This window comes from Sus scrofa, chromosome 1 (genome assembly GCF_000003025.6).
Source record: "Sus scrofa isolate TJ Tabasco breed Duroc chromosome 1, Sscrofa11.1, whole genome shotgun sequence".
NCBI classification, from domain to species: domain Eukaryota; kingdom Metazoa; phylum Chordata; class Mammalia; order Artiodactyla; family Suidae; genus Sus; species Sus scrofa.
The window spans coordinates 175,142,119-175,159,799 of NC_010443.5; the positions used below are offsets into that span (position 1 = coordinate 175,142,119).

The 17,681-nt window shown below is 37.8% G+C and overlaps 1 protein-coding gene across 1 annotated transcript; it reads left to right on the plus strand.

Moving 5' to 3' along the window:
* C1H14orf28 (chromosome 1 C14orf28 homolog) lies at positions 3,800–14,479 on the plus strand. Its single transcript, XM_003480458.4, has 5 exons — positions 3,800–4,135; positions 7,086–7,610; positions 9,415–9,504; positions 10,831–10,965; positions 12,264–14,479. Exons 2-5 carry the CDS (start codon positions 7,087–7,089, stop codon positions 12,445–12,447), a joined length of 933 nt encoding a protein of 310 aa, XP_003480506.1. The 5' UTR covers positions 3,800–4,135; position 7,086; the 3' UTR covers positions 12,448–14,479.

Below are 17,681 nucleotides of genomic sequence, written 5' to 3' on the forward strand. Positions count from 1 at the left end.
AACAAAAAAAAAACAAAAACAAAAAACAAAAAACAACAAAAAAAAGAACTTCCTTATGACACCACGATCCCACTCTTGGGCATATATCCGGACAAAACTCTACTTAAAAGAGACACATGTACCCGCATGTTCATTGCAGCACTATTCTCAATAGCCAAGACATGGAAACAACCCAAATGTCCATCGACAAACAATTGGATTAGGAAGATGTAGTATATATACACAATAGAATACTACTCAGCCATAAAAAAGAATGACATAATGCCATTGCAGCAACATGGATGGAACTAGAGAATCTCATACTGAGTGAAATGAGCCAGAAAGACAAAGACAAATACCATATGATATCACTTACAATTGGAATCTAATATCCAGCACAAATGAACATTTCCACAGAAAAGAAAATCATGGGCTTGGAGAATAGACTTGTGGCTGCCCAGGGGAAGAGGGAGGGAGGGATTGGGAGCTTGGGGTTATCGGATACAACTTAGAATAGATTTACAATGAGATCCTGCTGAGTAGCATCGAGAACTATGTCTAGATACTTATATTGCAACAGAACAAAGGATGGGGGAAAAAATGTATACTGTAAGAGTAGCTTGGTCCCCATGCTGTACAGTGGAAAAAAACTAAAATAATAAAACAAGAGAAAAAAAATTTAAGAAAACACAATTTTTAAAAAAATGTAACAAAGAGCTGAACAAGGACTTCAAAAAGACATAAGCACATAAAACGATGCCCAATGTCACTATGAAAATATAAATGAAAACTGCAAGATACCACCACACACCTATTACAACAGCTAAAATTGGAGTTCCCGTTGTGGCGCAGTGGTTAACGAATCCGACTAGGAACCTGAGGTTGCGGGTTCGGTCCCTGCCCTTGTTTAGTGGGTTAACGATCCGGCGTTGCCGTGAGCTGTGGTGTAGGTTGCAGACTCGGCTCGGATCCTGCATTGCTGTGGCTCTGGCGTAGGCCGGTGGCTACAGCTCTGATTCAACCCCTAGCCTGGGAACCTCCATATGCCGCAGGAGCGGCCCAAGAAATAGCAAAAAAAAAAAAGAACAGCTAAAATTAAAAAACAACTGGCCAGTTATACTTAGCAACAAGGAGCAAAATTAAAAATAATTATGCACTTGCTTATGGTGAGGGTGAAATGGTATTAGAATTTATTGAGTTGAAAATGGAAAAAACAAACAAAATACGAACCATATTAAGTGTTGGTGAGGATGTGGCGGAAATGGAACTTGAATACACTCCTGATGGAAATATAAAATGGTAACAACCACTTTGGGAAATAATTTAGCATTTTCTTTAAAAGTTAAACATACATCTACGTATGACCCAACCATTCCACTTCTAGATTTTTATCCAAGATAAAAAGGAAATCTATGTCCATATGAAGACTTGTACACAAATGTTCATAGCAACTTTATTAGTAACAGCCCCAAACTAAACACAACTCAAATTTCCATAAACAACAAATTTCAGTACATCCACATAATGGAATATACTCATCAATAAAAAAGAATGGTATACAAAGCTATTACTGGTATCTTGATGAATGTCAAAGTAACGACTCTGAGGAAAAGAAACCAGCCCAGGAAAAAAAAAAATACATACTGTCTCATTCTATTTATGTAAAACTTGAGAAAAGGCAAATGAATCTATAATGACAGAAAGCAGATCAATGGTTGCTTAGGTGTGGGAGGTAGGGAGGAATGAGAAAAGAAATTATAAAGAGGCATGAAGGAATTTAAGGATGACGGATTTATTCATATGATTATAGTGATAGTTTCAAGGGGATATACATATAAAAATTTATCCAATTGTATTCTTTAAATATGCTTCATATATTATATGTCAATTATACCTCAATAAAGCTGTCTTTAAAAAAAAACAGCAATTGTATTTCCCATCGTGGCGCAGTGGTTAACAAATTTGACTAGGAACCATGAGCTTGCGGGTTCGGTCCCTGTCCTTGTTTACTGGGTTAATGATCCGGCGTTGCCGTGAGCTGTGGTGTAGGTTGCAGACTCGGCTCGGATCCTGCGTTGCTGTTGCTCTGGCGTAGGCCGGTGGCTACAGCTCTGATTCAACCCCCAGCCTGGGAACCTCCATATGCCGCGGGAGCGGCGCAAGAAATAGCAACAAAAAAAGACAAAAGACAAAAGACAAAAAAAAAAAACAGCAATTCAGGTGTCAGATTTTGAACAGAGCAGAAAGGATGCAGAATGGAAATCTTGGTTAAAGGTCTCAGTAAGACCTTTAACAGAGTGGAATCTTAGCTAAAGGTCTCTTGTGAATTATCCAAGTACGCAAGGATCCATGCCTCACCAGACTTCAGCAGAATTTAATAAGCCATCTCCCTGTTATTCTCCAGAAATGGTGACGATAACCACTACCGACTCTGTTTTCAGGAAGACAATGATCCAATAAGTATAAAATGAATTCCATGTCGTAAGAGAGATTTCAGTTAAACACCTAATCCATACTTATAAACATTTTTAAAGGGCTTTCTCCTTACAAGATCGTTTTAGTATCGAGAGTGAACTGTTTGTATGTGAATTCCAATACAGATACAATACACTCATTATTTTAAGCCTCAAAGCCTGAGTTTCCTCAGCTGTGAAATGCCGTAAGAAATAAGAAAAACTAGGAAACTAAAAAGAGCAGATTTTTGCCAGAATGATTAATTCTTCCTTTTTGGGCAGCCTCTTCTCCCTCTGCTCTGAGAGGTTTCCATTTCTTCCCAACTCCACCAGCAGTAATTATCTTGAATGAGTCAAGCTTCTCTCCCAGAAGTTCCATCCCTCTATCACTAGACTTCTCAAGAGAGGTCCAAGAGGTAGGTCCCTGCCATATCCCTGGCTAACCATTAAATTCGTCAAGAAGATGTCCAAGACTCTGCCACACTCAGCTGTGAATGCAGACCATACTGATGCGCTGGGCTGGGCTTAAATGCCGTGCATTTTGGGCTGAGTTTATTGTGTATTCTGTGCATCGTGTATTCTAGAAGTTGAGCTTCACTTTCCAGACATTTTTTATTGCACAGCTAAACCGACAGTATTTCAACAGCATCCTCATTTCTAACTGCGGGTGGAGGTAATTTTCCAGGATGGCCTGTGTTCCCTGTAAGCAGAACCATGTTGGCTGTGAGCCTTTTAGGGAGGATACAAGAACCAAGACCTACTGAACAGGAATAGTGGTTGGGTTGGGCCCACAGACTAGCATTAAGCATCTATAGCTTCAATTTCCAGTTGTCTATGTGTGGGACTTTATCATCTCCAAAACTCAATTTTTTCATCTCTATAATGGGGCTAAAGCCACCTAATTTTTTTAAGTGTTATTAACTTCCATGATAAATTACAGTACGTTGGCCAATTCTTACCTTAAACTATTAAAGACAGCGTTTAACACAGTAATTCAACTTTTTTCCCAAACTTATACCTAAGTCAAAAAGCTTCCATAACCATAAATTACTAAGAAAACAAAGCTTTCCCTTTTTGAGTTTAAGAATATGAAAAGACCAGACCTAGAAACAAGCCAAAATCAAGTTAAGTCCTAAAATGGTACGAACCTCAAAAAGCCAGGCAAGGTTTGCCTACAAAGCTCCGCCTCCGTGTAAACCCTGCCCACTTCCGGCTACCCCACCCACTTTCTGACAGTGGAATACCGCCCCTCTCTGCGAGGTCCCGCCCCCTACAGCTGATCCTGGTGCCCATTGGGCGAATGTGGACGCTGTGTACACACCCAACACACGCACTTTTGGCAGGGGCGTCTTCGCGCCTGCGCAGCAGCGTCGTCAGGCAGCTGTGAACAGGGGAGTGGGGACTGGGGGGAGGGGGGCGGAGGTCAGGCCGAACCTTCCTCCGTAATAAGAAGCTACGCGTCCCGCGGTCCTGGCTCGGTGGGTCCGGTCGGATCGGGCCTGGGCGCTGGAGCTGCTGTGGCTCCCGCCGCGGCGGGTGCGATGGAGGCCGTACCGGAGCCCAGCGGTCACGCCGGGGGAGGCCGAGACAGCCGGCGGTGCTGGTAGATGAGGCGGCGGCGGTGGCGGCAGCACGGACTCTCCATGAGCAAGCGGAGGCGGCGACGGGTGCGGCGGCACCGGCGGTTTTCGGTCCCCGAGGAGGTACGAAAGTCGGCTTCCGGATGAACGGAGACTGGCTCCTGTGGGAATGCCTTCCACATACAGGCCCTCCCGCCCATTACCCGCAGCCCCAGGCGGGCAGGGGACGCCCATCCCTTTCACCCGCTTCTGGTTTGGAGACCCGCCGCTCGTGCGGGGCCAGCCCTCAGTGCCGGGCCTCCCCCTGCGCTCTGGGCCGGGGGCGGGGTGGGCGTGGCCGGAGTGCGGCGGGCGGAGGGGGGCGCACACCGCCACCCCAGCGGGTCCCTGCCCTCAGACCCGCGCTGCTTCGAGCTGGAGCGCGTGGCCGCTTTATAGATTATTTCGGGGCGCTGATTCGGGAACGAACCCTTAGGACCCTCGAGCTCTTAGGGAGCCCGACATTCAGTGCCTTGGGCAAATGGTCTGGTGCTCACGACCCGCGTGGGGTGGTTTGCTACCCTTTGAAATGACCCCAAAAGAAAGGTGTCGTTTTGCCAAGGAAATAGAGGTCTGGTGCGCTTTCTATGTTTATTCAAACAGGAAGGCCTGTTGAGGCAGGAAAATAAAGCCAGCAGGGTGCCTTCTCTATGGCTTCTAAATCAGTGCCTAACGAAACAATGTTTTTGATATATGGCCAAAACTTAAGGCAATTTAAGTAAAGCTCTTTGCAGCTATTTCGCCATCTTTTTAAGTCATTTTTATTGTCATTTGCTTTGAAACAAATCTGCTCATTCATACAGAAGCAAAATTGTGTCCTCTAGTTCTTTTAATCCTCTCTTACCCCCTCCCTTTTTTTCCAGAAAAAGGCTGGAGAAGTTAGTTTCATTTTGTATGTATGTGTGTATAATTGTAGTTAATTCTCCTAGAGTGTAACTATTGCTTTACAGAGCTATAGTTGCTCATTTGTAATGTCTAAAAGATAATTTGGCCAAAAATACTGCAGAAATTTACAATTTCTTTCCAATGCAATATTTAGGAATCTGAACACAGAGGCTTAATATGTAACCTTGCTACAAAGTTCTTTAAAATTCAATAGATATCAATCAAGCCACGAAGAAAGTTATTTTTATTTTTAAAGTATTTAAGTGTTTTGTGATTTTTAAATAATCTGCTCTGGAACATGTCAGTTCCTGTTAAGAGGGAACTGAGTTTGTGGTTTCCTAGGCTCTAGATTTGCCACGCCCTCTTATTCCTGAGTGGTTGACTACAGCCAACATGTTCGCTATATATAAACATTTACACTTCAGACTAAATATAGTGTTGAATATTTTAGAGTCCACAGTATCTTGCCAGTTGAAAATACTGTGTGCGTGTGTGTGGAAACTGAATTTTTAGTCTGCCAGTGTTGCAAAATAGGTTTGAACGTAATTCTTTAGTCAAATAAAACACATAGGTCTGCAGCTTTGAGTGTTGGATTCATACTGTGCTTGGGAGGATGTGGCACTTGAAAAGATAAAGTAAGACACTGACCTCAGCCACTAATTTCTGTTTCTGTTCTTCAGATGCTTCCCTTTTTCATAAAAAAACTCATTTCCATAAAAGTAACATATTGGGAAACCCTATGGTATTCTTAGTTTAGGCACTTGTTTGTACCAGATAAAGTAAAGCAGTATTTCAGTTTGGTTTCATTAGGACCTTATTCTTTAATTTTTTTAAATTTTGCTGTATAAAACATGCATATGACACCAACATGTTTATTAGAATACTGTCAGTGACTTTAAAAACAAAATGCTTAGCTATCCTCAAGATAGAGGTAAGATGGATGCCATTTCAAATAGGGAGTTCATTTCCAAAACATGCAGAGAGGGGAATCAGGATAATTATCAAGTTCTCAATTAGATCTTCACAGAATGGCCTCCGTAGTTAAAATTATAGACTATCTAGCATGGTCCTCAATTGCAAGTAAAAACCCCAAAGTGTATAGAAATGATTTTTGTGTTAGCTCTGCTACTATTCAATTAAGTTCTTAGGATTACTCTTCATATGTTATCTTTCAAAGCCAACTGGCTGAAATTCCCCTTGTGTCTCAGCAGGTTAAGAACCTGACATAGTCTCCATGAGGATATGGATTAGATCCCTGGCCTCGCCCAGTTGGTTAAGTTGCTCCAAGTTGCAGCATAGGTTGCAGTGCGGCCCAAATCCAGTGTGGCTGTGGCTGTGGCTGTGGCCTAGGCTGGCAGCTGCAGCTCCTATCCAGCCCCTAGCCTGGGAACTTCCATTTGCCACAGGTGCTGCCATGAAAAGAAAAAAGAAAAAAGAAAAAAAAGCCAATTGGCCATTATTCTATAGCCTAAGAATTCCTTTATATCAATTTCATAAGTGGAATCACACATATTAACAAGAAAATGAAGCACAGCTTGTATTTTGGAGGGAGGAAGAGGTTTACATTAGGAATACATTCAACCAAATTTAGATTGTATCTTTAAATAGTTTTATTTTTATTTAGGATTTTTTTTACTACAGGGGTTTCCTCTCTCAGTGATAAAATGCCATATAATTAGTATAAAGTCCTATCAAATGACCATTCTGTATCTCAAAAAAAGGCTGCAAACTTCTTAAATGGTCTTTCCGGAGACTATGCATTTTGCCAAAAAATGACTCATAACTTAAATTGTTTTAAATTTTTCTGTTATGTTGGGAGTCCATCTAGCCAAATTTAATTTGAATCTTTATTCCTTTTTTGGCATCTGCAGCATATGGATGTTCCCTGAACAGGGATTGAACCCGAGCTGCATGTGCAGCCTATACCACAGCTGCGGCAATGCTGGATCCTTAACCAGGGATCAAACCTTTGTCCCAGCAGCCACCAGAGTTGCCACAGAGACAATGCCAGATCCTTAACCCACTGTGCCACAGCAGAAACTCCTAATTTGAATCTTTAGACAGTTTTATTTTCATTTAAACATATCTCATGCATTTAAAATATAAAGTCACAAATTTACAAGTACTATCTTAAACTTTTAAAATGCAGGATGAAGACACTGTTTGAAGAGATCAAAGCATCAATTAAAAATAACTATAACCAAGATCGCTCATTTTGGAGGCCTGTTCTTCCTTGGGGAGGTGTTTTTACTATCAAAGCTGGCCGCAAAGCAGTATCCTGTACACCACTCTATGTTGAAATAAGACTGAAAAATACCTGCACCATAGATGGATTCTTGATGTTATTGTATGTCATTCTCAATGAAAATGAAAATTTCCCTAGGGAACTCTCTCTTCATTTAGGTAGAGAATTTGTAGACTGTTTTCTTTATTTAATGGACACCTACAGTTTTACAACTGTGAAGCTACTTTGGATTTGGGACAAGATGGAAAAACAGCAATATAAATCTGAAGTTCATAAAGCTTCATTAATAATAGATTTGTTTGGGAATGAGCATGATAATTTTACAAAAAATCTCGAAAATCTCATGTCAACCATACAAGAGAGTTACTGTTCCAACTGGCGATGCCCAACTCGAGTGCAGGAAGATCAGCAGCGCACAATTAATATAAAGTAAGTTGCTCTAAAGTCTGTTTTGTCACCTAGGAAAAATAGCATACTTTTGTATAATGAATGATAGATAGATGGATAGATAGAGTCAAAGTACGTTTTAAAGTACAGATCCTGTTTAATAACTTAGGCATAAAGCAACCACACCAATGCAAGACTTTAGGTCCCATGACAAAAATGTTAATCTTCTGTTACACCCAAACATCTCAGAATTTACTTTGCAAAACCAGTTGATAACTATTTCACCTCCAAAGTAATGACCTATTCAGTATGCAAAATGTTTTGCTCAGAATTTACTAATATGACTATGAAGATAATCCCTTATGTCACAAATTTCAACTCTCAAAAAACAATACTCTATTGGAATGTTTCGCTGTTTGAATATAAGTGGGCTAGTTCTATATGAACAGGAAGATCCATGTCATGGCTAGGGCATAATCAGAGACAGAAACTTCAAACCTGAAATAATGAATACCTGAAAAGGGTATGTATGTGAACACTTGGCTAGGAAAGGTGCTGATAGCCTGCTGAGTATTTTAGGCTTTCAGAGAAAAGGCAGACCTCCAAGCTGGTAAATGACAGGGAGGATGGCCAAACTGGCAAGACCCAGTGGAGTATTAGGAAACATTAAAGCCCCCAGGGGACATGAGCTGGAAAAAGGATAATTGCCAGTGTGTGTGTGGGGGGGGGGGGGGGAACAGGACAGAAAAACAGACCCAAACACATTGTTGTCAGAAGCATATTTGGCCCTGTGGGTCAGAAGAACAGCCTAGTAGATTGTTCCCTTTTTGGGAATGTATGTCACATATCCAAACTTTTTAAATTCACATTTTCTGTATAGCATATTTAGTTTACTATTATAACATCATGCTACTTAGGGAAAGCCGAAGATACATTATTCTTTTTAGAGTCTACCAATTAATGTCCCTCTTGTCCTGATATACACTTTGTCCATTTTGCTGTATCACTGATGTTGATTTTGAAATCTCCATCAGAAGAAAAAAAAAGTTGTTACTCTAAATCATAAAGGACTAAAAAAAAGTGTTTCAGAAATTTGTCTTGCTTTTAAAAAACTAGTATCTTTTAATCTGTATGTATTTTGAAGCTATAATGAAACACTTTCAATCCTATATTAATACCAGTATTTTATGCTTCTCTTAATATTTCTTATCATACTCTATATAACTTGTTAAGTCTTTTGCTTGTTTTTATCCTGTATTTAAAATCACATCTTCAGTTCCCTGGTGGTCTAGCAGATTAGGGATCCAGCATTGTTACTGCTGTGGCTCAGGTCACTGCTGTGTTGCAGGTTTGATCACTGGCCCAGGAAATTTCATATACCACAGGTATGGCCAAAAAAAAAAAGAAAGAAAAAAAAAAACTTCTAAAGTATGTAGGAAAAGATCTTTTAACAAATCAGGAAATTGAGACCAATAGTGGCTCTGACTTGCACTGAGTCAGGTCACTAATCAGCTGCTGTTCTAATTCTGGGTCCTGCTTTCTTCCAACACCACCAGAATCCCCTCTATTGAATCCTCTTGGAATTTTAAAAGTAACAACAACTACATATTTTAAAATCAGGTTACAGAAAGATTTGGTGTTTCTTAGAAAGCTTCATGCATTAATGTTTAAGTTCAACTGGTTTCTGTATTCTCCATAAGAAATGTAAAGATGAATAACAAAGGTTATACTCGGCTTGCTTGTGCAATGCATTGACCTGTAAATGAAGACCTGTAAATTTTGCTATCCTAATAATGTATTTACATGCATGAAAACAGTTCTTACATGCATTTTACAATTGTTATAGTCCTCCTCAAGAAATTCCACATGGAAACTTGATACGACTGGCTGTGGATGAGTTATTCTGTTCCAGGATTGAACTGTGTGAAGAGCGTGGGTGAGTACATGATAGACATTTAAGATGAAAATATTTCTATGTTTTTTTATAAAGAAATCTGGACTGATAAGTTCTTTGATGTTAATACTTTATGAAATGGCCACTCAGAAGTATTTAGAAAGCCTAGTATTTTTGGAATCTTAACACTGTCTAGTTTACTATGCCATTTTATGTGGTATTATCATTATTACTATATAGAATATAATACTACAGTTACTTGATGAATACAAAGCAAATGCCTTTTTTTTCCCCACTACTGAGTAGGTACAATAAAGCCTTGGTTAACCAGAACCCAACTAATCAGGTCCCTAAAATTAACTGGAATTTTTTTCTGCACTCCTCATTTAGGAGAAAGGTAAAAGACAACCAAAAAGTTTAATTTAGTCTTTCTAGAAAAGTAAATTCAAAGGGGCAGAACATATTCATCCCAATCTCTTAACAATTTTAATGTCTGCAGTATTGTGCAATGAGAATTAATATTTAGAAGAATGATCTTATGCCTAATTATTCACAAAAGAAGGAGAGAATAAAATACCTTCGGTTAATTGTACTTAAGTCCAGAAAGTGAACTAGTATATTTTTGCAACAAATACAGAAACAAAATGGTTTTCTAGTAACTTATTTAGTCAATGTGTGTCAACCAAAATACTGTGCCCCGAGCAGTCTGATTAATTGAGATTTTATTGTATAATTGTATTTGTTTTATTCTGACCCATATACTTAATACCTGATAAGTTCTTAGAAAACAGAATTCTCTTCATCCTAATGGCAAAAGGAAGCATTTAGCGGGAACTGCATTCAGTATCTTGTAAAAGCCTTTAATGGAAAAGAATCTGAAAAAGAATGTATGTATGTATAACCAAATCTCTTAACACCTGAAACTAACATAACATTGTAAAGCAACTATACTTCAATTTTTTTAAAAAAGAAAAAAAAGAAGCAATTCGCGAATTTTCTCCAGTCTGAAGAGGACGGTAAGAGTCATGTTATTCCCTATCTGCCATTATTCCTGTTTGAAACCAGCCCAGAGAAAGAAATGTGTATTTACAAATAAAATTTTTTATCCCATTTCAAAAGACTACATGCTTTTATAAGCTTAAATAAAAATAGTTTTTCCTGGACTTTTAAAAGTATCATTTTTTATATAGAATCTCACAGCTTATAAACACTGGGAGTTAGGTATGTAAGGTGTTTAGTCATAACATTTACCCATACCTAAAATAGTTAATTATGCTTATTATGAAATTAAGTAATAAAGACAACTCAGAGTGGTAAAAGTCATCTTTGTCCCAGTGTATTAAAGTTCATGCCTATTTTCAATTTTAGGTGTGGTGGTTTAAGAGAATTTTCCCAACGAGTGTTTTGCCATGGGGCACCCCCTTTTGTTGTCTTAAATATGCAGCATTGGAAGTCTGAAGATCTGGCATATGTACCTTATTACTTGGATTTATCTGATCACAAGTACGTGGTTTTTATGGTTTGTTTTCTAAAACTAGTAAAAAATAAATTTATATTTTTCTGCTATTCTGTCATGATTTTGACAGCCCAAGGAAATGGAAATTGTTGAAGTTCAAGTGATAGCTATCTCTAGATTTATGCAACCTGAATGAGGTAATCTACGGCAGGGAGTCAGGTGCTGGCAGTGTGCATAGGGATTAGGTGCTCAGACTATAGAATAGATTGAATTGGGCTCAATTCCCAGCACTACCTTATAAGCTATGTGACCTTGAGCCTATAACTTAACCAGTTTATACATCACTTTTCTTATCTATAGAATGGAGATAACAGTACCTATCTGCTGTCATTATTGTGAGGATTTATTTAATAAGAGTATATGTAAAGTGTTTAGGATAGTACCTGAGACATAGTAAAAAGTAAATACTGGCTGGCTATTACTTGTATTTCAAGTCAAAGTGGTGTATAGCATGAGGTCACCATTTAAACACAAAATGTTACTTCCATCATTTAAAATATCTGCATACAAATCAGGGCATTCATGGGTCTTTGAATTTTTTGCCATTAAAAGCTTTTTGTGGAGATTTTTTGTGGCACAATCATAAGTTAAGGATCCGAGGTTTCACTGTTGTGGCTTGGGTCTCAGCTGTGGTGTAGGTTCAGTCCCTGGCCTGGGAACTGCATGCCATGGGTGCAGCCAAAAAATAAAATGAAATAAAAAATAAAATAAAGTAAAATCCTTTTTGTGTGTTTTCTCTTATATAATACAACCATGCAGGTTATAAATTAATCTGTTAAAATATGTTTATTAAAATTCTTAAACTATATGAACTTTTAAAATTCTTAAGCATCTTACTCCAAATTACCAATTATATAGTACATACTTTTTACAGATGGATATCTTTTTCAGGGAAAAGAATGTGAGCAATCTCAGTTTTCTTATTCCTTAGTTAAGAATTCAAGAAATTTTTTTATTTTTTATTTTTTGCTTTTTTTTTTTTTTAGGGCCATATGTGAGGCATATGGAAGTTCCTAGGCTAGGGATCAAATCAGAGCTGCAGCTGCTGGCCTATGCCACAGCCACAGCCATGCCAGATCTGAGCTGCATCTGTGACCTATACCACCGCTCATGGCAGTTCCAGATACTTAACCCACTGAGCAAGGCCAGGGATTGAACCTGCATCCTCCCGGATACAAAGGGTTCATTACCACTGTGCCACAATGGGAACTCTAGGGATTTTTTTTTTTTTTTTTTAAAGAAGGGTGTTGTCATTTTCTACTGTACTTTGTCATTTAATTTGCAGGTATTTGTTGGAAGGTGCCACATTGTTTAACAAAGAGGAACATCATTATTCTGCAGCTTTCCAAATTGATGGACACTGGATGCACTATGATGGCCTCAGAAATGTGAATTTAATTTTGTTAAATAAACCCCCAGAGTTTCTCCTCTTGTCATCATTGGTTTATATTCGAGCAACAGAGAAATAAATATAGACTGATGCTAAATTAAATTGTTTTCCCTCCTGCCCATGCTCCCCCAAATGAAGGGCTTTTATTTTGTATATACTTGGTATCCAAGGAAATAGTTCAACTATGTTAGTTTCAAAGGTGTATTTTCTAGTGTTTACCCCCAGGTAAATGTTTTATATAGAGAATCTATGCAAAAAATGTTTGTATTTCTTTTTTTCTATATCCCAGGTTATTTTTATACAAGCATTTTTTATGTTAAATAAAATGTATCTTGTGGCCTTTGTATTTGTTATTTATATGTACCTCAAGTTTGTTTTTTGTGTTTTTTTTTTTACAATGCTGTCTTTGAATCCAAGAAAATACTTCATCATTTGAATTCTCAATTTTTCTTTTTGGATAGCCAAATAAAACCTGGGTATAAGTCAGTTTTCAGTTTATATAAATTCAAAATTTATCTGACTGTATTTATTTGCCCTACCTCACTATAATCCAAAGTGCACTATTGGATCTAGTATGGGTTTGAATGTACAACTTATAGATGGCTGTCTATTTTATCTGTTGATTTGCCTAATGGCCCTGCAGCAATTTTTTAAAATACTTTGGTGAGAATGTTCTTCTGAACTTGAATTATTTCTTTATAATGGCAAGTTACTTTCATAACCACTTGCTAAAATATTAAAAATCTACAAGTGGATTTAACTGTTAAAACTAAGATCCTAAGCTTAAAGTTATTGCTACAAATGTATAGCTAATCTAAATATTTATAATAAATGTAATAGAAATTCTCTAGCAAAAATTTATTTTGCAAAAAGACAATTATTTTAAAAAATGTTAGGCAAACTGTATGTTTACTAATGTTGGATTAACAATGGAAATGTACTTTAAATATATATTTAAGAGAAAATGGGTGCCTGGGAATACAGTTGATCCTTAAACAACTCGGGGGCTGGGGCACTGACCCTCCACCCCAGTCAAAAATCCCCATGTAACTTTACAGTCGTCCCTCCATATTTGTGGTTCCAAATCAAACAACCTTGGGTCATGTGTGTTGGTGGTATAGTGATGAGCATAGCTGCCTTCCAAACAACCTTGGATCATGTAGCACTATAGTACGTATTTATTGAAAAAAATCCATGTGTAAGTGGACCCACACAGTTCAAACCCATGCTGTACAAGGTCAACTGTATTTCTCTTCCTAGTAAGTCATATTGGCACAGAGGAAAAAATACTTCAATTTTTGTGGTAACATCTGTGTGCTCCCTTGTAAATAGTAAATTGGTAGCATGAGCCTTTCTTTGATTTGCAATATAAATCACCAGAATGTTATAGTTATCAGAATATTATGTTTCTTTTCACAGACCCGAAGATCTCTCTTTTGCAATTTAAAAGAAAAAAATTAAGTACTATTCTCAAGGGAAAATACTTTTTGAAATTTATCACCATTCATTTTAGTGTTTATATTTCAATAAACAGCCTACCTTAGGTTTCAGGTTGAGATTGAGTGCAATATTTTTGGAGATTTCTACATAGCAATGCAGTTCACTGCCGTATACCAAATTGCAAAGGTTTAATTCAATAAATTAAGTCTTACATTGCTTAGGTGCCATGCTGAGGTAACTTACTGAAGAATGGATAAATGTGAGTGCAATGCTGATGAAAATGCCTTTTTATCTTAAGTAAAAAAAGGAATATTCATAGCATTTGCTCAAAATAGTGATTTATTTTACTAAAAAATTAACCCCGGGGTTTATTTAAATAATTCCCCACATGTCTTTAAATAGGATTTAATTTATAGTAAACTTTCCTGGGGACACGTTATTGCATGAATCAAAGTACAAAAAACACGAACATTAACATATATAAATGGTATCATTAAAAAAATTATTCCTAATGCAGATTTATTATTTTATGAATTGCACTTTATTTGAAATAATAATAGTGTATCATGAAACATTGACTTGCCTACCTCACAGGGTTGTTGTGAGGATTAAAATGTTTGTTAATATCTTGACTACCTTAAATATGCTAATAAAAAAAAACATTTTTTCTACCTCTTTTCTGTACAGGCAAGTCTCCTAGATTTTCTCTTATTAATGAACTTTTCAGATTTTTTTTAAAAAATTGGAGTTCCAGTTGTGGTACAGCAGTTAAGAATCCAGCGTTGTCTCTATGAGGATGCAGGTTCAATCCCTGGCCTTGCTCACCAGGTTAAGGATCTGGCATTGCTGCAAGCTCTGTCATAAGTCATAGCTGCAGCTGCAGCTCAAACTCAACCCCTAGCTCGGGAACTTCCAGATGCCATAAGTGGCTGTAAGAAAAAAGTAAAAATTATTTACTTATGCAGTAGCTCACATCGGTATGGAACTACTGTGTAATGGAATGTAAGTATGCCTTCTGGACCCCAGATGGTTAGGATATAAAGATAATAGATATTTTATTGTTATGATGGTAGTTGAAGAACTTATTCCCTGATGATCAAGTAGTGAGTAGAAAAGGGGTGGGGAAAGTATGAAGTAAACAAGACTATCACAAAATGTGAAAGGGTATGGAAATTTTTTATAACCTTAAACACCTTTAGAGAAGTTGGAATGCTAGGATAGTAGGGCAAAAGATATAAGGGAATAATAAGAATATATTTTTAATCAGAATACCACAAACTACAACTAGACCTATGGGGAGAGCGGAAATGATTTTTAAACCCTGACCTCAATCAAAGGGGGGATAAAGAACAAATAAAGCAAATTTAAAGAGAACTTGCTAACCTTTACAGAGAAATCTCCAACTTCTCTTCAGCAAAAGATATCTTAACCCCCACCAAACTTGACAAATATTGTAGGTTTATCCTTTATAAAGTGGCTTATCATTATTGTTAAGGTTTACTTGACATCTGAGGCATTGATACTGAGTCTGACCCAATCAAAGAGGAAGAAAACTAAAGATAACCACAGGCATTCTTACTAGGGTGAATCTTAAGATTCTCATTCTTAAGATACTGAGCAAACTAAGCCATGTAAGCATATGACCACTATGACACTTAAAAAGCTGTATGTTGAGCATATCAGCAGTTCAGTTTTAGAATTAAATGATTTAATGACATAGCATTATTTGACAATAACTGTAATATACTGTAAGTCAGCAGGTAGGGTAAGCAGTTCATGAAAAAATGACTTCTGTTAATACCGAACTGCAGCCTAAGCAAACATTTATGTTTGTTACATCTTCCTTTGATTTTTGTAAAAAACTAAAATCACATAGCTATTGAAGTTCATCTTAACGACTTGATGCCTTCCTAAACGGGGTTCCTACCCATCTAACTGGCCCAGGGTTCAGAATCTAGTTAACTGGACAGTCTTTAACTTCAAATTTAATTTGTTTCCAAGGAAAACTTTTTTAGGTTATTTCTAGGAAGTTGAGCAAGTGGGTGAAGAGGCTTCTGCAGCTAAATGATTTCTTTATATGCTGATATCTACTTGAGGATATATACTGGATTATTTACCTTTAGTGAGCAATCAGCTCCATGGTCCATAAATTGTTTTCTCAGTGAGGTCTACAAGGTGTCAAGGGGAATATCACCAAAAATGAGCAAGTGAGCTGCTCTAGCAGGGCTCTCAGAAATGACATGGTATGGAGCAAGAGTGTGGGGAGCCAATGAGCTATGTAAACAACGATGTGGTAAAATTAGAAACCTGCTGTTTGTGTGCTTAGCTTTATTTTCATTACTTGCTTTTTTTCCCCTTTGAATTTTGCAAAGTCTAATTTTAATATGATTATCAAAATAATATATGAATCAGTAAGAAATCAATAAACTAGAAAAAAAGTTTGAAGAAGAAAACGATCATCCATGATTTCTCCACCCTGTGATAATCTTTGGTTCATACTGGTAAAGACTTTTTGAAAAGTTCAGCATGAGTTCCTCAGTGGCTCAGTGGATGAAGGATCCAGTGTTGTCACTGCTGTGGGGCAGGTCACTGCTGTGGCCAATCCCTGGCTACAGGTGCAGCCAAAAGAAAAAAAAGTTTAGCATGGCTCCAGAGTACTAAAAAGAACCAAGAACAAAGAAAAATTAAAATACACTCAGCATAATTAGCTTGCTCTAATGGTAGGGAAAAGCTGGCTGAGGGATTTTGTGAAGAGGAGGGAAACCAGCAAAATAAATAGTTCTGTACACCCAACATGTGGGAATACTGGAGCAGAGGAAAGGAGAGGAGAGAAGGCGGCAGTTAACACCAGAAGAGTTGACTTGTGCTCAGGTCAAGAAGGGACAGTGTTAAAGCTTAAAGGAAATGGCTAGCTGGTTAGGGAAATCTTCGCCCAAGCAGGCTGAACTTTTTTGAAGGAGAGCTACAAGCTCAAACATTAGCAGGCATACTTTCTCTGCAGCATTCTTTTAATACACACAATCTATGATTTGCTCATGGAATTAGCAATGATTTCTGCCTGGAGGGGTATACCTGTCTAATAAGGAGGAAAAGTGAATCAGTCAGTGATGACTGTACAGAGGGAAATACTATGGCAGGGCGAGCACCTTAGGCTCTGAGTACAGAGAGCTCTACAGACAGCTGCTCTGAGGTCTTTGAAACAGTCCTTTCCCAGTTGCTGCCTAGCATCCCTGGAGGAGGTTTCAGGGGACAGAGACTACAGATTGTTCAACTTGCAATTACAAGGGCAATGTAGGGACCTACTGCCTCTACATCTGACTCTAAAGCCTAACCACTTTTCACTTCCATTAGAAAGCTATCAATCATAAAATTAAAGATAAATTTCAAACCACCATAACATTTTAAAAGAAAGTTATTGTAGCTGAAGTTATCTGCAGGAACTAATAGCATTAACTATTTTCTAATTTTCATAGGAAAGAAGATAGCTTGAGAGGAAAGCAAGAGGGCCAGTGGGACAAGTCCTATATAAATACTCCCAGACTTGGGAAGGACAGGATTGGAGATTTTCAACTTTTGCCATTTTCCCAAATGAACACTAGGTGGCAGAAGCTTCTCAATACAAAATGTAAAGGAACGCGAACCACGCCTGAACTTGCTGGCCTTAGGTAATAACTTTGTCATTTGAGTGAGGCAAGTCCACTTTTCCTTCAGTTCTGTGACACTATACACACTCATAACTTGGGAATAACATACAGTGGTGATGCCTGATGCCATACAGAGTGGAAGAGATGGAAATGCAGACAAAATTTCTGTGAATGCATCTTCTCATGTCAACTGGAATCAGGTATTCTATATAATTTAAAAATAAAATTT

Excerpts from the sequence above, each read along its gene's own strand:
- C1H14orf28 (XM_003480458.4), top strand. The coding sequence starts at position 7,087 with ATGAAGACACTGTTTGAAGAGATCAAAGCATCAATTAAAAATAACTAT. Across the intron at positions 9,505-10,830 it reads GAACTGTGTGAAGAGCGTGG|GTGTGGTGGTTTAAGAGAAT; the intron begins GTGAGTACATGA and ends TTTCAATTTTAG. Across the intron at positions 10,966-12,263 it reads TTGGATTTATCTGATCACAA|GTATTTGTTGGAAGGTGCCA; the intron begins GTACGTGGTTTT and ends TTTAATTTGCAG.